The 23,530-nt window shown below is 40.0% G+C and overlaps 1 protein-coding gene across 1 annotated transcript in view; it reads left to right on the forward strand.

The window, feature by feature from the left end:
* Positions 1-23,530, forward strand: part of SLC35D1 (solute carrier family 35 member D1) — a 47,889-nt gene that overhangs the window by 15,947 nt on the left and 8,412 nt on the right. Inside the window, exons 9-11 of the mRNA XM_019957302.2 lie at positions 13,164-13,231; positions 14,334-14,412; positions 18,537-18,619. Of these exons, the coding sequence (XP_019812861.1) occupies positions 13,164-13,231; positions 14,334-14,412; positions 18,537-18,619 (230 nt within the window). The remainder of the gene's footprint in view (positions 1-13,163; positions 13,232-14,333; positions 14,413-18,536; positions 18,620-23,530) is intronic.

The following is a 23,530-nucleotide window of genomic DNA, read 5'->3' on the forward strand; positions in this document are numbered from 1 at the left end:
GCTATTTGCCTGACCACATCTATCTCCCAAAGCCATTTGCTGACTCCCTGACTGACTTTTTCCCCTGTTCGGGGACTATGCATACAGAACAAGCTATTAAATGGAAGAAATATCTCAGATTAGTATTAGAAGTGGAGTCTCTGCAGCTTGGCTTTGTTGTTAATTGTTTACAAATAATTATTTCATTCAGCAAATATCTATTGAGTGCTGCTTATATGTCAGGTGCTGTTCTAAGTTAAAAACACATGCCTTTGCTTCAAAGGAGCTTGCATTCCAATGGTATAAGATAGACTAAACATAAATTATATAGTAAGAGCTATAAAGAGAGATAAAAGAAGGAAGAGAGTGATTAGGGAAGTACTATTTTGGATAAGATGATTAGGGAAAGTATCTTTATAAGCTTCGTTTGAGCAGACACTGAATGTATGGACTCAGAGACCAGTTGGTGTGGCTCTTTAGAAGGGGTAGTCTAGGCCAAGTATTCTAAGGGCTGAGGTAGGAGCTTGTTCACAGGGGATGTTCTCTGAAGAGGTAAATATCAGGAGAAGTCAGAGTGGGCCTTGAAAGATGTAGAGGCAGAGAAACAAAAGGTACATTCCAGGTGGAATTGACAACCTGAGCACAGGCACAGCCCCAAGGACCAGAATCTTCAGTGTGGTTAGAAGGTGTAAGTCAAGGACTTGGAGCCTTTAGCAGAGAGCCTTTGGAGAGCATGTGGTTCCAGCCCCTTATCTCACAGATGAGGGAACTGGGGCCCAAAGAGGGCTCTGGACTAGATCCCAGATTTCCTGACTCTACAGCTAGTGTCTCCCTCTTCCTGCCACACCATACCCCACTTCCTTCTAAGTTGGAACCAGTGCTAGGCACAGGAATTTGAAATTTACTATGTCGATAACGACACATCCTAAAAGTTTGTGACATAAGTGGTACAGCTGAGAGAAGTTGGGGCCAGAATGCAAAAGACCAGCAACTTCCAGGTCTGTTTATGAGCACTATCTGGCTCTGGGCAAGTCCTGTCTGCTCTCTTGGCCTGCTCTGTCACGTGGTAACTGAGTAGGTTGGATCTACTAAGTTGATGGGTTCTGTAGGTAGGGCCTTTTCAGGGCTGAGACAGCATGTCTGAGGAGTAGAAGGCACGTCAGTGTGGAGACTAAGCTGCTGTTCCTGACAACTGGTATGAGCCCAGTTGCTCCCTGACTCCTAATAAGCTATGCTAATAAACTGCTCTAATCTATTGGACTTATGGCTTTCCTGGCCTAGAGCTATTTTATTTGGAAGATCTCTATTGAATGAAAAGATTGCCAAGATAAATTATTAAATGAAGAAGCACAGTGTACAATAGTGTATCTGGTATACTAGCTTTAGAATAAAATACAAAGGAAAAAATAAAAATATATGTACACATTCATTTAATTTACTTACTGTTTAAGTAAAGAGACTATGGAAGAATATACATGAAACTAATAAAGTAATCACCAGTTTGCTTGTGAGAGAGAAAACAGGAAAGTGTAGAACAGAAATGCAATGGAGACTTCATTACTTTTTTTTTTTCTGATTGTAGAACTGTATGAATTTATTTAAACTGCATTTTAAAAAAGGAACATAAAAAAAGATAAAGTTTTTTTCTGTAAATAATGGCTATCCAGTGATGAATTCTAAACTTTAAAATCACTGGGGGAAGTGGGGCAAATTAACTTGTTTTCACTGTTTCAGAGTTTCAGACTCCTGACCCAGGATTCAAACTGAAGCAAAATCAGATCCAAATTATTTTTCTGAAAATCCCACTGTTAACCTTAGTAGGGAGAGAAGGGAAGACTTCCCTCTGTTCGAGCAAGAACCCAATAAGAGGGCTCTGAAAGGCCAGCACCCCAGGGAGGCAGGAGTTATACAGAGCAGTTGATGGGGCTGGCACAGCTTTTAAGGAAAAATTGAAAGCCAGTGAGGAAAATAACTAAATTTCTATAAAAGTGAAAGGTAAGATCCGGTTGTACAACTCATCCCAGTGAGCACGTAATACTTGTCCTTGGCAAAGTGTTCTGAGAAACCGTGTGTGTGTGTGTGTGTGTGGTGTAATTTTTCAAAAAGTTTTAAGTTCTCGAAGTCCTGGGCTTACCAGAAACCAAGGAACCAATATATTCAGCATTTAGTTTTTCTAAACACAAATCTTCTAACTTTAAAACATACTCCTTAGAAAAAAACAAAACCAAAAACTGTGGTAAAGTCAGCTTTTACTTTTAACAGAAGATATCTAGTTAACATGGATAAAGGTGGAGCAAGCACCAGTTAACTAATGGCTTTCTGAAGTGTCAGATTGAAAAGACTGTGTTTCAACTTGTTAGTCGCTGCCTCCAAAAGGGAATGTGTGCAGCACAAAGCCAGCGATTCAGAGCGTCGGGAGCTGGAGCCTGGGTTGCTGGCAGCACACCCTGTTAGGTGTTCTCACGTAGGGGTGGGAGAACAGACCCTTTGCTGTAGCTCTCACAAGGCCGGCACTGTAGGCACTTGCACCCTGTATAATGTCTTCATTCTGTCACTGGTTAAATTACATGGCTCAGATGAGTTTTACAGGAAAAGTTCCTGCACAGATTATCTACTGGGAGGTATCTCTTACTAAGCATTGCTACTAAATAATGAAGAATTATTAGGCTGTTGCTTTAGCCTGTCCAGGGTTATAAATCTTTTCTGGGTCACTCTGTGAACCATTATAGACTGATTCTCAAACCCTGAAGTGTTCTTTCCCATATAGAGACAGGGCCCTTCTGCTTTTCTGGGCCTTGGTATTCTCAAACATGATATGAGTGGATTGGATCAGTTATTCTTTATTTACGAATGACTAGATCTTTCTCTGTGATGGGGTTAATGGCGACCTCCTCCAAGGGGGAGTATGCCATACCCAGGTCTAATGCACCCAGAGCCCCTTGCCCCTGTAGCCGTCCACTGCTGACCCATACCTCCCAGGGGATACTCAAGCAGAGTTCTGTTTCAGTCTCTGTGGGGTCTCTGGTCCTGGTGTGTACAAGGTTTGTTTGAGTCCTCTGAGTGTCTCTGGCACTGGTATGGGGTTTGATTCTAAAGACAATTTCGCCCCTCCTGCCATCTTGTTGGGGCTTCTCCTTTGCCCTTGGACATGGGGTATCTCCTCAAAGTCACTCCAGCACTGTGCAGCCACTGCTCCAGTGCCACAAGACTGGGAAAACGGACTCTTTTAGGGCAGGAAAAAACCCATGTGTGCACCAGGACCCAGGAGAAAGGATCAGTGACCCCACAAGAGACTGGCCCAGACTTGCCAGTGAGTGATCAGGAGTCTCCAGTGGAGGCATGGGTTGGCAATGGCCTGCTGCAGGGTTGGGGGCACAGAGTGCATCAGTGCATGCTTGGGACCTTTTGAAGGATGTTGCCATTATCTTCATTCAGTTCAGTTCAGTCACTCAATCATGTTCGACTCTTTTCAACCCCGTGGACTGCAGCATGCCAGGCTTACCTGTCCATCACCAACTCCCAGAGCTTACTCAAACTCATGTCCATTGAGTCAGTGATGCCATCCAACCATCTCATCCTCTGTCATCCCCTTCTACTTCAGCCTTCGATCTTTCCTAGCATCAGGGTCTTTTCAAATGAGTCAGTTCTTCACATCTGGTGGCCAAAGTATTGGAATTTCAGTTTCAGCGTCAGTCCTTCCAATGAATACTCAGGACTCATTTCCTTTAGGATGGACTGGTTGGATCTCCTTGCTGTCCAAGGGACTCTCAAGAGTCTTCTCCAATACCAACGTTCAGAAGTTTTGGCTGGATGGACCTTTGTTGGCAAAATAATGTCTCTGCTTTTTAATATGCTATCTAGGTTGGCCATAACTTTCCTTCCAAGGAGTAAGCATCTTTTAATTTCATGGCTGCAATCACCATCTGCAGTGATTTTGGAGCCCCCAAAAATAGGTGTCTCTAATTTTCTTGAAGAGATTGCTAGTGTTTCCCATTCTATTGTTTTCCTCTATTTCTTTGTATTGATTACTGAGGAAGGCTTTCTTATCTCTCCTTGCTCTTCTTTGGAACTCTGCATTCAAATGGGTATATCTTTCCTTTTCTCCTTTGCCTTTCGCTTCTCTTCTTTTCACAGTTATTTGTAAGCCTTCCTCAGACAACCATTTTGCCTTTTTGCATTTCTTTTTCTTGGGGATGGTCTTCATCATTGCTTTCTTTACAGTGTCACAAACCTCCGTCCGTAGTTCTTTAGGCACTCTGTCAGTCAGACCTAATCCTTTGAATCTATTTCTCACTTCCACTGTATCATCATGAGGGATTTGATTTAGGTCCTACCTGAATGGTCTAGTGGTTTCCCCTACTTTCTTCAATTTAGTCTGAATTTGGCAATAAGGAGTTCATGATCTGAGCCACAGTCAGCTCCTGGTCTTATGTTTGCTGAGTGTAGAGCTTCTCCATCTTTGGCTGCAAAGAATATAATCAGTCTGATTTCGGTATTGACCATCTGGTGATGTCCATGTGTAGTATTCTCTTGTGTTATTGGAAGAGGGTGTTTGCTATGACCAGGGTTCTCTTGGCAAAACTCTATTAGCCTTTGCCCTGCTTCATTCTGTACTCCAAAGCCAAATTTGCCTCTTACTCCAGGTATCTCTTGACTTCTATGTTTGCATTCCAGTCCCCTGTAATGAAAGGGACATCTTTTTTGGGTGTTAGTTCTAGAAGGTCTTTTAGATCTTCATAGAATCATTCAACATCGGCTTCTTCAGCATTACTGGTTGGGGCATAGACTTGGATACTGTGATAGTGAATGGTTTGCCTTGGAAACAAACAGATCATTCTGTCATTTTTGAGACTGCATCCAAGTACTGCATTTCGGACTCTTGTTGACTACGATGGCTCCTCCATTTCTTCTAAGGGATTCTTGCCCACAGTAGTAAATATAATGGTCATCTGAGTTAAACTTATGCCACAGAATTCTTTTCATTCCCGTGGTTTGTTTTATATTATACTACCAGCACCTGTAGAGCCAGAGACTGTTCAAAATAGGACAGAAACCTTAGAAAGCATCTTTGTATGTTCAGTCTGTAATCATACCCCCAGTCAGCCAGGATTGAAGATTGCTGGCCTTGTGGCAGAGAGCGCATCTACTTCTGTATCACAGAGAATGACCAAGCAAGTCATTTTCTTCACAATAGCTCTTCATCAGTGTTTTCTAGAGGCAGACGTTTTAAAGTTTTTTTTTTTTTTTTTCCTGAATAACAAAGTACATTCTCACTGTGCCTTCTTTATTTCCTATCTTCAAGAGAAGAAAAATTTGCTTGCACATCTATCACTGAGAGATGACAGTGGTAGAAGTTAAAGTGAATATTCTCTCTGAATGTAAATTATGTATACATTTAAAGTGTCTGCATTTTATTCTCTCACTGATTCTCACAAGAGATAGATAGATGGAGCAGTTGTCTATATTTGTAGCATAGGCAGCAGAGAAGGCAGTGGCACCCACTCCAGTACTCTTGCCTGGAAAATCCCAGGGACGGAGGACCCTGGTGGGCCACGGTCCATGGGGTCGCTAAGAGCCGGACACGACTGAGCGACTTCACTTTCACTTTTCACTTTTATGCACTGGAGAAGGAAATGGCAGCCCACTCCAGTGTTCTTGCCTGGAGAATCCCAGGGACAGGGAAGCCTGGTGGGCTGCCGTCTGTGGGGTTGCACAGAGTCGGACACGACTGAAGCGACTTAGCAGCAGCAGCAGCAGCATAGCTAGAGGCTTACAAAGGTTAATGACTTCCTAATGGCCTCACAGGACATTAGTGGCAGAGTTGGAATTAGAACTTTGGCTTTTTGACTTAGTAACCGTGTAGAACCATCTGGGAGAAAAAAATTCAGACTATATTGCCTTGTCTTTGGTTTTCCCCAGTAGTGCTGATGGAAAGATGATAAGTTATAGGACTGCATGGGCGTTTACTAGCTGAATAATTTGGAGAAAGTTACTTAATATTTCTTAGCCTCGAGCATAATAGCTTAATAAGTTGTGGATTTTATTTATTTATTTATTTTTAATGCTGTTTTATGGTAGGGAGAGTGGACTCCATTGTACTGTAAAGCTGTTAGGGTTGTATTTATCCTGCAGCTGTACTCTCAGATGGCTGCTGCTTGTTCTGTCTCAGCCAAGACCCATTCCTGTGGCAGAGCAGGGGGGTGCAACTGGCTGCCTGACCCATTGACTGGCTTTCTCCAGAGATAGGCTGAGTATGTAGGGAAAGAAAAAAAACATCTTGGGAGAATTATTTTTCTATTTTTGAATTATATATAAATGGAATTATGTCAATGAGATTTATTTTTAGTATTCTACAGATATAGTTATTATGTTCCCAAAGGGCATTGTGCACTATATATGTGGGGCATTTTTCTGAATAGAGTTTAATGTTCAGTGTAGAGAACATTGGGCTTGAAATGTATTAAGTCCCCCATTGATTAGCTGTGTTACCTAAAGACAGTCACTCTTTGTCTTCTGGGAATAATAAGACTTGGCCTTTCTACCTCACAGGCTTGTTGTAGGAATCAAATGATGGGGTGTATATAGAAGCACTTTGCCAACTATAAAGTGCTCCACAATACACGGCAGTGCATTTTTAACTGTTAAGGCAGTGCATTTTTATTGCCACTGTTTATCCCTTCATTATCAACAAATTCAACTGAACTATCTTCAGCTCAGTGCTCTGAGGCCCACCATGGGGTCTGGAGCATGATTGAGTTTTAGTAGGTGTCAAATTGTACATTGAAAGCGGTAAAGGATTGTTGAGAGAGAAAGGATGAGAAGAGAAAAAAAAATATATATATATATTTAAAAAGGCTTAAGTGGAACTTTTAGGGATGAAAAATATAATCAGAATTTAAAAATAAAGCAGAAAGTATCAAGCAACAGATCAGGCACTACACAGGAAGAAAAGTTCAGTGAGTTAAAGAAACAGCAATAGAAAGTGTTCAAGATGAAGGACAGAAAAAAAGACTAGAAAACAAATGAACAGATTATTAGTGATGTGTGGGATAATACTAAGAGCACTAACATTTGTGTAACTAGAGTCCTGAAAAAGGGCTGAGTGGGAGGCAGAAACAAATTTGAAGAAATAATAGCTGAATTTTTTCCAAATTTGATGAAATCTCTAAACCTGCACACACAGGAAAGTCAATAAACCTTAAATAGAATAAACATAAAGGAAACTGTACCATAGAGAGGGACATGCCATAATGCTAAAGGGTTAGTATAGGTGGGTATAACAATCCTAAATGTGTACATACTTGATGAGAGAGCTTCAAAATAATATGAAGCAAAAACTGACAGCACAGAGAGGATAAATAGACCAACCTGTTGGAGATTTTAATATTCTACTTTAAGTAATTGATAAAAATACCTAAACTGAAGGTCATTAAGGATAAAGAAGACTTGACCAGCACCATCAACCAGCAAAGCCTAACTGGTGTTTGTAGAGCACTTCTGTCAAACAGCAACAGGACGCTCATTCATTTCAAGTGCGCATGGAACAGTGCACCAACATGGACTACGTTCTGGGCCGTAAAACAAGTCTTGGTAGTTTAAAAGAATTGCAGCCATCCAGGTACGTGTACTGATCAGCCCAGAATTAAACTAGAAGTTAAAATATATTAAAAACAAGAAGATTTAAATTCAATGATCTAAAGTGTCTCCCTTAAGAAACTAGAAAATAAGAGCAAATTAAACCCAAAGTAAATAGAAGGACGCAGAAATCAATGAAATAGAAAACGGAAAAGCAAAGTGAAAGCTGGTTCTTTGAAAGGATCAATAAAAGTGCTAAACCCTGGCCAATTAATCAGGACAGAAAGTCAGAATACACAAATTACCAACATCAGAAATGAACAAAGGGCATTATTACGGAGCCTATATATATTAAAGGGATAAGAGAATTATATGAACAATATGCCATAAACTGAAAAACTGAGAAGTGTACAAATTCTTGAAAGACAAAACTGTAAAAGCTCACTCAAGAAGAAATAGGTAACATGAATAGCCTTACTCTATAAAATAATTAACTTGCTTGATTTAGTTAAAATAATTAAAAGTCCTTGTTAATAGGGCTATTTAGCCCCATCTTTATTAGAGAAATTGGATTTGTAGTTGAAAACCTTATGAAAAAGGACACTTTAGGCCCTGATCACTTCACTGGAGTGTTTAAGGAAGAAACAATGCTAATTCCACATAAATTCTTCTAGAATGTAGAAAAGGAGGAAGGAACACTTCCCAAATGATTTTTTTATGAGGCCAGCATACCCTCTACCACTAGCTGACAAAAAAAATTATAAGGAGAGAAAAAAACTGTAGTCTAAAAAAATCCAGCAATATATGAAAAGGACACTATCTCATGACCAAGTTGTGTTTATCTCAGGAATTAGGGTTAGTTTAAAACTGGAAAATTAATCAGTATAATTCATCATATTGGCAAGAATAAAATAGAAGAAGGGCTTCCCTGGTGGCTCTGTGGTAAAGAATCTGCTTGCCAATGTAGGAGATACAGGTTCGATCCCTGGGTTGGGAAGATGCCCTGGAGAAGGAAATATCAACCCACTCCAGTATGCTTGCCTGGGAAATCCCATGGACAGAGGAACCTGGCAGGCTACAGTCCATGAGGTCACAAGAATCAGACACAACTTAGTGAGTAAACAACTGCAAAAATGGAAGAAACATGTCAATAGTTAGAAAATGTAGTTGATGAAAGTGACACCCATTTATGGGTTTAAAATTCTCTGCAAACTTGGAATAGAAGGGAACTTTCTCAATCCAATAAAGGACATGTACCAAAATAATATGTTGCTATTGTACTTAGTGGTGAATGACTCAGTACCTTTTCTCTAGGACTGAGAACAGGGCAGGGATGTCCACTCTTATATAATGTTCTATTCAGCATTATACTAGAAGACCTTATCAGTGCAAGAAAGTAAGAATAAGAGATTATAAAGGAAGAATTTAAAATACCTCTATAAAAACCATGATCATATATGCAGAGAAAAAAGAATCTAGAAAAGAGTGATTCAGTTCAGTTCCGTCGCTCAGTCGTGTCTGACTCTCTGTGACCCCATGAATTGCAGCACTCCAGGCCTCCCTGTCCATCACTTACTCCCGGAGTTCACTCAAACACGTCCATCGAGTCGATGATGCCATCCAGCCATCTCATCCTCTGTCGTCCCCTTCTCTTCCTGCCCCCAATCCCTCCCAGCATCAGAGTCTTTTCCAGTGAGTCATCTCTTCGCATGAGGTGGCCAAAGTACTGGAGTTTCAGCTTTAGCATCATTCCTTCCAAAGAACACCCAGGACTGATCTCCTTTAGAATGGACTGGTTGGATCTCCTTGCAGTCCAAGGGACTCTCAAGGGTCTTCTCCAAACCACAGGTCAAAAGCATCAATTCTTCAGCACTCAGCTTTCTTTACAGTCCAACTCTCACATCCATACATGACCACTGGAAAAACCATAGCCTTGACTAGACGGATCTTTGCTGGCAAAGTAATGTCTCTGGTTTTGAATATGCTATCTAGGTTGGTCATAACTTTCCTTCCAAGGAGTGTCTTTAATTTCATGGCTGCAGTCACCATCTGCTGTGATTTTGGAGCCCCCAAAAATAAAGTCTGACACTGTTTCCACTGTTTCCCCATCTATTTCCCATGAAGTGATGGGACCAGATGCCATGATCTTCGTTTTCTGAATGTTGAGCATTAAGCCAACTTTTTCACTCTCCTCTTTCACTTTCATCAAGAGGCTTTTGAGTTCCTCTTCACAAAAGAGTGATTAGAACTAACTAGTTTACAAAGTTGTAAGATAACAAGGTCAGCATGTGAAAATCGACTGAACTGTCATTTACCAGCAGTGAACTTTTGGAAACTAAATAGTACCATTTACAAAAGCTTCAAAAGTATGAAATACTCAGGGAAAAGTTTAGCAAAATATGTCTATATCTGTGCCCTGAAAACTTGACAGAACAATAATAGATCAACGAAACAGAGCAGAGAATCAAGAAGTAGAAATAGACCATGTGGTCAGTTGTTTTTGTTGAAGTTACCTGAATAAATCAATGAGGAAAGGATGATCTCTTCAACAAATGGTGCTATAGCAATTTGACATCTGTATGCAGAAAAATGAACCTGACCCCTACCTCAGGAAATACACGAAAGTTAATTGAAATGTATTTTGAATTGCATTGTGTTGTTCCTCCCCTAAGTCATGTTGAGGTCCTACCCCCGGTACCTCAGTGCCTTTGAAATAGGGTCATTACAATTCATTAAGATGAAAAGGTAATGGAGTAGGGTATACCCTAATCCAGCATCACTGGTGTGGTTAGAAAAAGAGGAAATTTGGATACAGACAATAACATAGAATGCCATGAAAATATGAAGGCAAACATCAGAGTGATGCCTCAGTAAGCTAAGGAACACCACATTGCCAGCACATCACCAGCGTCTAGGGCAGAGGCATTGTCCCCCACATCACTCAGCAGGCACCTACCCTGCTGATGCCTTGAGCTTGGACTCCTGGCATTTAAAACCGTAAGAAATGATTTTTGTTTTTTAAGTCGCTCAGTTGGTGGTACTTTGCTACAGTAGCCCTAACAGATTAACAGTAACAAGTTTTCTAGGTCCGTTTATTTTGGTTTTTTAAAACCAAATGAAGGTAGAGCACTGGGAACTCTCACACAGTGCTGTTGGGAATACACTTTGACATTTCCATATAAAAAGATACATTTACTGAAGGAACCAAAAGTATTATGTCAAGTTAAAGAAGGCACCTATAAAAGAGTACATACTATACAATGCCATTTATATGAAATTATTGAATGGCAAAACTCCAGTAACAGAAAGGAGATCAGAGGTTCCCAGAGGCTGTAATGGGGGAGGGATTGACTATAAAGGGGCAGGAGGGACCTTTCTAGGCTAGCAAATATTTTTGCTTTACAGAGATATAATGGACATTTAATATTGTGTAAGTTTAAGTTGTACAACGGTTGATTTGATAGTTATGTATTAGGAAGTGATTACCATAGTAACATGAGTTAACCCTACCGTCACCTCACATACCTGCCATTTCTTTTTTTGTGGTGAAAACACTTAGGATCTACTCTCTTAGTAACTTTCAAGTATGTAAACTTCATAGTTTTGTTAACCATAAAACCGTTTTTGCACATTAGAGCCCTAGAACATATACATCTTCTAAGTTACAAAGCCAACATCTCACTGTTTCCCCCTGCCAGTGCCTGGCAGCCACCATTCTGCTCTCATTCTATGCATTTGGCTTTTTTAGATTTTTACACGTAAGATCAAACTCTGTCCGTCTTTCTCTGTCTGATCTATCTCACTTTGCATAATGCCTTCAAGGTCCGTTTATGTTGTTGCAAAATGCAGGATGTCCTTTCTCATGGCTAAATAATGTTCCATTGTGTGTGTGTGTGTGTGTGTGTGTGTGTTTCATCCTGACTGTAAAATGTACGTTCTTGCCAACAATATACAAGGATTCTCTTTTCTCCACACCGTTGTCAGCACTTGTCATCTCTGATGACAGCTATTCTAACAGTTGTGGGGTGCTATCTCATTGTGGTTTTAATTTGCACTTTTTTAGTGATGTTGAGTACCTTTTCATGTACCTGTTATCCATTTATACCTTTTTTTGGGGGGGGGATATCTACTCAATTCCTTTGCCCCCTTTTTAATTGGATTGTTTGGGGTTTTTCTTGATGTTGAGTTATACGAGTTTCTTATGTGCTTTGGCAGTTAACCTCTTATCAGATATGTAGTTTGCAAATATTTTTCCCCATCCCATAGGTTGGCTTCTCATTTTGTGGATTGTTTCTTTTGCTTTGCAGAAGCCTTTTAGTTTGATGTCGTCCCTCTTATCTTTGCTTTGGTTGTTTGTTCTTTTGGTGTCATAGCCAGAAAATTGTTGTCACAATCAGTGCCAAGGTGCTTTCTCCTCTGTTTTCCTCTAGGTTTTATGGTTTTAGGCCGAACTTTCTTTATCATGATTGTAATGGTGGTTTCATGCCTATACATTTGTCAAGACTCATTGAATTACACACTTAAAAATTGGTGAATTTAATTTTTTTTATATGTTATGCCTCAACAAAGAATCATAAACAAGTTGAATGTCTACTGTCTATCAAATGCTGTGATTCAACTAATGTGAAGTGGGTCCTCCCACCAGGGAGCTCCCCGCCTGTAGATGTGGTAGAGGAAGACTTGAGTTCAGAGAGAAGGAAGTACTGAAGAGGAGTAGTGCTGAGGCCAGGGGAAGGAGCTCTCGATCTGGGGATGCCCCACAGAGGAACTGCTTGGCTTCTAGTTTGATGGGTGAGCAGGAGTCAGGTGAATGTCGAGGGGCAGGGCATTCCGGGCAGAGGCATGTGAGTGTGAAATGCATGTTATGTTTTATAAACCACGAGGAGCCGGGTATTGCTGGAGCCCTGGAGCTATGAGATTTGTGTTGAAGTGGCAAGAGTTGAAGTTGGACAGGTTGGCAGAGAGATAAAAAGTGGAATGTTCCTCAGATTTGCTTGAGAAACTCATATTGCAAGAGAATTTATGTACTTGAGAGAGAAACACTCCCTCATGGGTGAGAGACAGATGATCAATGCACACTGTCGTTTCTGTTCATTCCTTTGACTTTTGGCTTAGAAACAAAGGGGAACAACAGAAACTTTGCTTTTATAAAATCAACTGTTTTAAAATAGTAATTCTCCTTGGACAGACCTCAACTGAATTTAGGTAACTAAGACTGTACTTGAGCTTTCACACATGACAAGGAAGAAATATGTTTTAAGATTTGAGAAAGCCATTATTTAATACCAGCCATCTGGGAAGATTGCTGAAATTAGCAAGACATGGCTTGTGCCTTCAAGCAAATAGCAGTTTCTTGGTACCAACATGGAGAAATATAAAATCTCACTCATGTTACATTTTGGAAAGGAGAAAACCTTACAAAACTGCTTGTTGATTCATTTCCATATATATGAGATTCTTGAACATCACTCTTTATCCTTGGAGTGATGCATGGAAGTGTATATATAAGACTGTGTGATGGGAGCAACCACACAGGGTTTTCATTAATGAATGATACCGCCGACTTGGAGGGCCTGCTCTAAAATCTGGTGCTTTCTTGTTTATTACAGGCATTGGATTTTGAAGGCTGGGCTGACACCCTCTTTCTTCTGCAGTTCACCCTCTCTTGTGTGATGGGGTAAGCCTTTGCTGCCTTGTTAGCAGATAGTTTTCCTAAAGAAATTTGGTCTAGTGTCTTTCTGCCTCATTCCTGTCTCTTGAATGTATCAGCTTAGGATAAACCTCCAGACTCAAGTGGTTTCACCATCCTTGGGAATGTACCCCCAGGGCTACCAAACTAATCTCAAAGTCATGCTTTTAGAAGGATGAATGAAAAAAACTAAATATTTATTCAGTAAGCTAGTATGTGATAAGCACCATTATATTTCAACATGCATTATTTAATTTTATTTCTACATTAACCATTTGACAGATATTGTTGCCCCCTACTCCTTACTGCCTGAGAAACAGGCTCAGAATTCAAATAAATTGTCTTAAGTTTGCAGAATTAGTAGGCAGTAGTAGCAGCTTTTGAATTTAGGACTGACTTCTCCCTACCATGTTGAAGAAGGCAAGAGGTATCTGCAAATGTGCCTCTTCTCTTCACCTCCAAATTTCCCTAATGGTATTTTTTCCCTCAACCAGTCATTTCAGTTGATATTCGTGACTGGATCTAGCCCAGGCTTGCTACATAGTGACTGGATGCTTCAAAATAAAGATGACACGGTAGCTTGGTACTGAGTCAGGCTCAGAAGCCTCATTGTAAAATCTGGGAGTGCCGGCTGCTGCCACTGTTGTTAAGTGAACTATATCCCCTCTTAAAGTAGTTCTCACTTGTTTTTCTTCCATCCTAAAGTATCTCTCTTGTCTTCACCCTGGTCCAGAATCATATTGCCCTCATGTTACATATATACCTGAGCCAGGGTCTGTAAGCTCTGAGCTTTGTATCTCAGTTAGGTGAATTAGGACTATGATCTAAAAAGATGACTCATGATTGTGAACGGTGGTTTCAAGATTTTAGTGCAGTAGCTGGGAGAAGCACTTGATCATTAAATGGACATGTGTTTCTCTTTAATGAAATTAAAAAAAAAAATCCAAAGCTTCAATAGAAGCAGCAGTGAGGTGGGAAAGCTCACAGGCAGTGTCTAGTGAAATGTACTATCATTTCCCTAGGCTAGGGGTTATTATAAAACAAGCAGTTGGATTTTACTTATAAGATACCTTTTCTTTATTTTTTCCAGATTTATCTTGATGTATGCTACAGTACTTTGCACTCAGTATAATTCTGCTCTTACAACTACAATAGTTGGCTGTATTAAGGTGAGTTGAAAAGGTACTATATTCTTTTCGGTGCCTGCTTTATTTGAAAAGTGTTTTTCTAAAATAAGTCTGACTGTGGCCTTCACCCTTTCATTCTTATTTCCTCACGTGTTGCCTTGCTGGTTTGACAAACTGTGGTGATGGTTTCTAGAACAATCCTGAAGAACTCAGGGAGAACATGATCTCCACTTTCAGGCAGCTTAGGTCTGAGGAGTGAGAAAAGGAGAATGCGTCATCTCAGAGGGGAGGAAGGAGAGTGATATTCAGCCCTGTTTCTGACAGGAAAGGTGACCAGCTTGGAACTGGTGGGTTTGTCCCTTTAACTCCTGACGAGAATTATTCTCTTCCTCGCTGAGCTCTGGCTGCGTTGTAGAAGGATGCCTGCCAGAAGCTAATCAAGAGTTTTCCTAAGCGTGAGCCAAGCCTTAAATGGCCCACTATTAAAAGCTGTGTCTGACATTACCAGTGATGTCATTTCCTCCCGATCCATTTTATTTGAGGGAGGCTCATTTGTCTTCAGCCAGGAGAGCCACATTGACTTGAATATTGAGCTGCAGTTAGCAGCTTGAAGCCTGAGGCCTCTTTCATCTGAATTTGTGATTCTAGTGCTTTAAGATCCAAGAGGCCGCAGCATCCCTGAATTCCAAAAGCATTAGTGAGGTAGGCTTGCTTTCTTTTTTAATTTTTTTTAATATAAATTTATTTACTTTAATTGGAGGCTAATTACAATATTGTATTGGTTTTGCCATACATCAACATGAATCTGCCACGGGTATACACTTTCTAAAAGAGCACAATAGAGAGAGGTAGGTCCTTGATCATTTGGAGGAAACAGCACAGTTCCCCTTGGGGCTTAACTTCTGGTGCCTCATTTGTCAGTCATGAGGGAAGGGATTGCAGAGTAGAGTTTGTCCTGGTGTGCTGTGTTTCCCTTTGTACCCGCCATGGAGTTGTATTCATAGATACCAGACCTCATTTTAGAACTAGATTTGGGTTAAAGCCTCAGAAGGTCTGCGATTTCAAACATAGAATTGGAGCGTTTGGTGTGAATAGAATTCTAAATTAAGCTGTAATAACTGTGTGACTTCTATGAAAGCTAGAGATAAGCATTTGAAGGCCTGGGCTGGCTGAGACAGTTTCAGCCCCAAATTTAAGATAGTTTCAGCCCCAAATTTGAGATTGTTTCAGCCCCAAATTACCTCTCCAGCCCTGTTTGGGTTTTGTAAAGTTAATGCTTCAGGAGCAAAGTAGATGGCTTGCCTCTTCAGAATAAAAACAGCAGGAACACGAGACACAGGACAGTTGGTGCCTTGTTTTTAACCAAGAAGAAGGATGGTATGGGAAAGCTATTTAGCAAATAACTAAACCTAATTGCTTAGAATTTCTTAGTGTACATTTTTCATTGTCATCAGTGTGAGGTATGAATACAGTAATGCTCTCATCAGCATTAAGTCCAGTGCTTTTCTTTTGATATTTCCTCCTCTCCACAGAATGATATGAACTTACTCAGTCCAAAGGGAATGGTTTTACTTCTAAACTCTAGAGGGAGGAAAAAAACTGGAGTATCTGATTATAGTTGACCCTTGAACAAAGCAGGTTTCAACTGCTAGGGTCCACTTTACTCATTATTGACCAGAGACATATTAATATGTTTTGTTACCCAAAAACTATTGACCAGAGACATTTCTGTATTCACTTACATAACAAATCGTCAGCCATAGGCGTTAGTGTCTGCAAAAATCCCCAGTCAATAATGTATTAACATGCCGAATTTTTTCAGTAGTAAATATTACAGTACTGTACCATCTGTGGTTGCTGAATCCACAGATGCCCAATCTCAGATAAGGAGGGCCATCCGTAAGTTGGGCTTTCCTGGTGCCTCCAGATGGTAAAGAATCTGTCTGCAATGCTGGAGACCCAGGTTGGATCCTTGGGTCAGGAAGATCCCCTAGAGAAGGAAATGGCAACCCACTCCAGTGTTCTTGCCTGGAGAATCACATGGACAGAGGAGCCTGGTGGGCTGCAGTCCATGCAGTTGCAAAGTTGGGCACAACTGAGCAACTGACATGCACACACAGATCTATAAGTTATACTCAGATTTTTCACTACACCCCAACTCCAGCTTTGTACAAGGGTCAACTGTGGTTTATATTGCTCTTGCTTCTCACAGCTGCTAAGGTATTGAAGGATGTGTTATACCTTCAGACAGATGGGAGTACCCTGATAGCCTTGCTGGTTTGGAGTTGGGCCAGAGTGGAGCTTCTTTCCTTAGCCTCCCAGTTACAACCTGGGTAGTTCTGTTCAGTCACTGTTCTCCAGCAGGCTTTAAGTTGCCTTCTGTGCTTGAAGAACCTAACCCACTAAACCCTTGGGTCAACATTCCTTGTTTCTCTTAAGTGTGGTGGTAAAATTACTTAGGAGAACTTGTTAAACGTGGAGGGTCCTAGGCCCACCTCAGATGTTTTGAATCAGAATCTCTAAAGCAGGGCATGGAAGTCATCAGGGTTTCCTGCTGAGTCTCAGGTAAACTAAAGGCTCAGAATTGTGGTCTTCGTTTTGAGCTCCCAGCACAGACCCTCCTGGTGAGTTCTACTTGGGGGGCATGAGTGTGTCTTCTGATAGAAAATCTTGGTTAGGATGCTTTAATATATAGTTTTTCTGACTTCTGACTGATACTGAGCAAAAGATTGGATTCTCTGTTCTTTCCTTTTCTGAAATTCTTGGGCAGTTTATGCTGACTAATCTCTCTTTTCCCTAAATCTCTCTATTCCAAGAGGGGTCCTGTTAATGCATTTTCCCAAGTTGCCTACCAGCCTTGTTTACAGTTACGTGGTATTTTTTTTTTTCCCCTCTCAAATAATAAGAAAATTTGCTCTAAAGTGACTTTTTTTCCTCTATATTTAGACCTGGAAGAGGCCAACATAATTTTTAATGCTCTCTCACAGGGTACTACTCCACTATAAGAATAATTTTGAAGTTTATTTTTGGCCTTTTCAAAACACGATAAACACTTTACTTTCTGCTTTGTAGGCCTAATCTAAGAGAGGCCAGGTACTAAAAATATGTGTGACATTTACCGTTTTGGCAGTTGTAATAGCACAGGAGTCAGTGACTTAAGAATGGAAAAAAGGTTAGGGAAGAATTGAATAAGAGCTTAAACTTCGGAAATTTTTATTTTATCTTTGTGGTCTGAGGATAATTAAAAAGGAGCCAGAGGTTTTCACTGCTGTGGGCCCAGTTTGAGGCCTAGTTGTGAAAGTGAAGTCGCTCAGTCGTGTCCGACTCTTTGCGACCCCATGAACTGTAGCCTACCAGGCTCCTCTGTCCATGGGATTTTCCAGGCAATAGTACTGGAGTGGGTTGCCATTTCCTTCTCCAAGGGGGAATCTTCCTGACTCAGGGATCAAACCCGGGTCTCCTGCATTGCAGACAGACGCTTTACCCTCTGAGCCATCAGGGGAGGCCTAGTTGAGGAACTAAGATCTCACAAGCTGAAAAAGGAGCAAGATAAGCAGGTGTTTACACCTGGGAGATTAAGGGAGTTGGGAGAAGTGATTTTATGTTTGATACTTTGAGATGACTTCCCCTTGTTTTTTTAAGATACCAACAGAGTCCTCTAGAAATAGTCTTTGAGTTGGTAAATTCTCCATCATCCCCTTTTTCCCTTTCAAAAAAAAGGGAAAGATACTTGCCTGTAAGCAGATTTTCCTTCACTCTCCCCTCACAAAGTCAACTGCTATGTCTATGGGAGGAAAAAAACATTGTTTTTGAACTTGTTAAATGTGTAGAAATAGCCCTGGTAATAACAGTGATTCTTTATTTAGATTTGTACTGTCGGCCCATATCACAAGGAAGGGGAAAGTTTGATGATCTTTTTAGTATTCTTTAGTATTGGTGAAAGCATTTAGCTTCTGGAGAGACCAGGAAGAGACTGATGTTATTGTTTGTTAGTTGATGTTCATACTCATGCTACACTCATTTTAGGATCGTTGGGTTTTTGTTAGTTTCTCTTATTTGCTTTTGTAATTTAAGGATATATGTTTGGGTCATTGTGTGGATGACTTTATTTGAATATTGAAAAAGTTCAAACCTGTGTAACAGTATTTTGCCATTTTTCTTTTTAGAATATATTAATAACTTATATTGGAATGGTCTTTGGTGGAGATTATATTTTCACTTGGACAAACTTCATTGGCTTAAATATCAGGTAAGTAAAAATATTTAACTGTAATCAGTTGGACAGACAGATTTAGATTGTCAAATAGTCACAGTTAGCTTGGACTATTTAATGGCAAATTTGTTCACTTGTTATTAAACAGACATTTGTGGAATTCCTACAATATATTATACAATTAATGTCTTTTTGATAATGCTTTTTAAGGAAAAAGGAGAAAGTGGTTTCATATTTCATGCACAATTTTTGGGGAGTCTTTTCTGGAAGTTGAACTCCTTTTGCTTAGCCTTGAAAGAATAATCTTTTATTTATTGTGCTAGATGTCAGTGCAGTGTTCTTAAGAAAATTCCAGGCTAAAGAATAGCAACTCTCTTTATATTGCTTTATATGCATCTTACTTTGGACACATCACTGCATTTCTTTAGACTTCATTCATCTTTAACAATGATGAGGGTAACTTGCCTGAAGGAGCTTTTTTAGTTTGAGAATTTTGAATTTCATGGCTTTAAATACTATTTATATGCTTTAAAACCCTCAAATTTTAAAGACCTCTGTTCTGAACTCAGATTTGTATATCTAATTAGCTCACTTGACATCTCTGGCTGACATGTCCAAAACTGAACTCCTTGTATTTCCTCCAAAGTCTGTTCCACCCACAGCCTGAACATCTCAACTGGTGACACTCTATCCTTCTGGCCTCTCAATTCAACAGGCTTGGAGTTATCCTCAATTCTTCAGCTTGTACCCAACATCCAGTGTGTTAGCAAATTCGATTGGTTCTACCTTCAGAATACATCCAAAAAGATCACTTTTCACCATCTGCATTCCTTCCATCATTATCTCAGCCGCCAACATCTTTTGCCTAGATTACTGCTAGTCTTCTATACTTGCATCTCTGATTTGGCTCATCCCCACATCTCACCCCTAGTCAGTTCTCAAGAGTAGACAGTGTATTCCTTGTCAGAGCTAGGTCAGAACATGTCGCTGTTCTTTGTACTCCCCTCTCCATGTCCCACGGAGAAGGCGATGGCACCCCAGTCCAGTACTCTTGCCTGGAAAAATCCCATGGACGGAGGAGCCAGGTGGGCTGCAGTCCATGGGGTCGAGAAGAGTCGGGCACAACTGAGCGACTTCACTTTCACTTTTCACTTTCATGCATTGGAGAAGGCAATGGCAACCCACTCCAGTGTTCTTGCCTGGAGAATCCCAGGGATGGGGGAGCCTGGTGGGCTGCCATCTGTGGGGTCGCACAGAGTCGGACACGACTGAAGCGACTTAGCAGCAGTAGCAGCAGCTCTATGTCCCAATGTCCTGACAAGGCCCTACAAAGTCTGTCCCTCGCTTGCCCTTCAATTTCAATTTTAGCTCTTGCTTCTCTTCTCCCCCACTCTATTTCATCTACACAGACCTTCTTGCTATTCTTTTCGAATACAGGGCATGCTGTCTCTTTAGGGTGTTTGGACAAAATATTTTCTTTACCTGGAACACTGTACTGCCAGATACTTGCATGGCTGGTTCCCGTATGCCTATATATTTTTGCTCAAATGTTACCTACTCATGGAAGTTTACCCTGACCACCTTATGTAAAATTGCAACCTGCTCTTCCTCTTCTGATGCTCTGAAGCCCTCTTATTCTATTTTTCTGTTTATTTCTATGTATACTATGCATTTTCTATCTCCCCTGCTACAATGTAAGTTCCATGAGGGTATAGATCTCTGCCTGTATTGTTCACTTATCTTTTCAAGCTCCTAGAATGAGTTCTGGTCATTGCTTAATATTTGTTTGATGAATTCTCTATGGATTGGTGATTAAAAAAACACTTTGAAAACTATAAAGGTCTTTAATGGTAGTATGTTTTTAATTTACAATAAATTATATAACTCTCGAGCTTTTATATCTTTAAATGTAAATAAGTGATAATGCCTATTCCACCTTTCTTATGAATCAGTGTGAGATTTAATAATAAGATAATAATTCATTATTTTCCCTTCCATGACATTTATTTGCCATTATTATTGTTTGTCTTTTTAGAGGAAAATTATTTGTTATTTGTGGGGGTTGGATATGTTGTTCAGAGGTTGGATATGTAAATATGCCTGAGGATGGCATATTCTGGAAGGAGGACGAGCAGTTGGGTCTCAGATCTCATTCACAGTTGCAGTTCTGATACTTAACAATTGTGTGATTTTGAAAGCGTTGTTTTTTTCTGATCTTCAGTTTTCTTACATATTTCCATTAGAAACCTGTATCTTTAGAGTTGTTGGAATGAAATAATCCAATGAATGAAGTACCTGATTCATTGCTTGATAATTTATGCTTAGTAGATAATCAGTTTCTTTCATTAATAGTTGTGAGGAATGTAAGGATCAACATGGTGAACTAGTTCTGAGTTTGCATGTAGCCTAAGCTTCCTTCATTTCTAAAAATCTAGATTAAAGAGTCTTTATGATACATTATAGGCCTGATTCAGAAATGCCTTGATTTTTTTTTTTTTTTTTTTTTTGTCTCCTTCATGTAAGAACTTGATGGTTAAAATGAAGTTAAGAGCTGCTATTTGCATTTTCAGATGTCTGCAGTTAAATCTCATAACATAGTATCTTATAAGAAATATTGGGTTTTTTTCCACATTGCAGGCTATTTTAAAAAAAACTTCAGTGCCTGAGTATGTTGTAACGTTTCATGTGTCAGCCCAACATATGTCAAATCTAAAGTCTTGAAAGTTTGTTTTTGTGTTAAGAGGTGATTATAGTTCTGGTTAAACAGTACTGTTTTGCTAGCAAGATTAGTTGATAATGATGTCCTTGGTACTTTTCCCTTATGTAGTATTTTTAATAATTTCGAATTGCCTTCACATTTTATTGTAATAAATTTTACAGGCCATATCTCTTTAATCTCTGTTTCATTACAGAGTTAAGGAGAGTAAGTAGGATACTTATTTGCCAGTCAGCATTCAAATTATTTGCAGAGTTAGGATTAGAGTCCAGATGACCTTGTGTTTCAAATACCATTTCTTTCCCTTACAACTTGCATTTCAGTGTCTGTAAAGGAAAGTATATGTTGCCTTTTTTTTTCTTTCACTTTTCCTCTTTAAAAATTATGGTTTTGGGTTTTTTCCCATCTTACACTAGTTAGTAAGTGGACTCATGGATTACGAACATTACTTTTTGTTTTTTTTAATGTGAAAAACCAAACTTAGATTGGCTACTTAGTAGATTTCACATTGATTGAAAATGGTATGAATCCATCCTTGGCTGATTGCACTTTGAAAGAAATCACTAATAAAACTGTACTTGTGAGTACTCTGATGAATCTAGCTTCCCTTCATCCTGCTTGGGGTTTTTTTTTTTTTTTTTTTGCTGTTTCAGGAAAAGTTAAATAGTCCTTTCTGATAGGATTCAATTCTAGGAAGCAAGAGGTTTGTATTGGTAGGTTCTCAGGCTCCAATTTGATTTTTTTTTTTTTCCTGTCCCCCAGTAGGACTCTGTTAAGAGCCTGGCTATCTCCAACTTCCCTAAGTGCCTTTTTCCAGTGGCCAATTACTGTGTGTTCACTCAAGCTCAAAAAAGCAGAGCGAGTGGGGAATGAATGAATGAGTGGTGAAGGGTGGTGACAAAATGTACTTCTGTGCTTTCACCAGAAGTTGGCCTCTGGCCTGTGTCTTTGGCCCAAGTAATGCAGGCTTTCTAAATAATGACCCCAGCATCTCCATAACTGCCCAGGCTAGAATTCATAGAACTTTTGGAGTTTATTTTTATCTATGATTCTTTTTTTTCCTTCTATTAAAAAAAAAACAAACACCATGATTTAAATACAGTAAAATCCACCCCACCCCCATTTCCTGTACAGTTCTGGGAGTTTCGATAAATGCAATACAGTTATATAACTACCACCGCCGTATTCAAGGTATAAAACAATTCTAATACCTCCCAGATCTCCCTGTGTCCTTTTTCATTGAACCTCTCTCCCCTGCAAAGATCTGTTTTGTATCCATATGGTGTCCCGAATGTTGTATAATGACACAAAATGTTATGCAGCTCTTTGTCTGACCTCAACATATTGCATGAGATTCCGTGTTGTATTTGAGATTCTGTGGTTTGCATGTACCAGTAGTTGGTACCTCTTTCCTGCTGACTGTGGATCCCTTAGGGTGGTATGTGCATGCTTAGTGGCTCAGTCATGTCTGACTCTTTGTGATGCTTTGAACTGCAGCGCGCCAGGCTCCTCTGTCTGTGGGGTTTTCCAGGCAAGAATACTGGAGTGGGTTGCCATTTCCTCTCCAGGGAATCTCCCCAACCCGGGAATAGAACCTGAGTCTCCCGCGTCTCCTGCATTGTAGGCGGATTCTTTACCTGCAGAGCCACTGGGGAATTCCCTTTTACTGCTGAGTAGTAGTCTATGATGGAATTCCCAGATCAGAGATTGAACCTGTGTCTCCTGCATTGGCAGGTGGATTCTTTACCATTGAGTCACTTGGGAAGCCCTGAAGTTCCTTTATTATCGATATTTTATAAATGAGGAGGCTGAGGCTTAGAAAGTTTCAGTCTAATGCATTCTGAAGACATGCATTGGGCCTGTTTCTGTTTGCCTGGCGCTGTGCTCTAGAGAGGTGTGGTACATTCACTCATATGGCTCTGCCAAGGTCACACAGCTCATGTCATTGAAGGATTTCAGCCCTGATGGGTTGAACTCCAGAGTCCAGGTTCTCACCCTTTAATGAATTATCATTCAGTAAATGACTAATTAGTTATAATGTAGCCTAAGTGAACCATATGTAGCCATTGCCACTTTAGATTCTCAGCTGTCTGAGGGCAGAAATCACTTGTCTTATTTATAGTTGTGTCAGTACTTATCAGTGCCTGGTCTGTAACAGGTATCCAACTAGTAATAATAATAACCAAATACCAGACAATATTTTTTTATGCTTAGTCTTATCCTCCGCATTG

The sequence above is a fragment of the Bos indicus genome, chromosome 3 (genome assembly GCF_029378745.1).
Source record: "Bos indicus isolate NIAB-ARS_2022 breed Sahiwal x Tharparkar chromosome 3, NIAB-ARS_B.indTharparkar_mat_pri_1.0, whole genome shotgun sequence".
Taxonomy (NCBI): Eukaryota; Metazoa; Chordata; class Mammalia; order Artiodactyla; family Bovidae; genus Bos; species Bos indicus.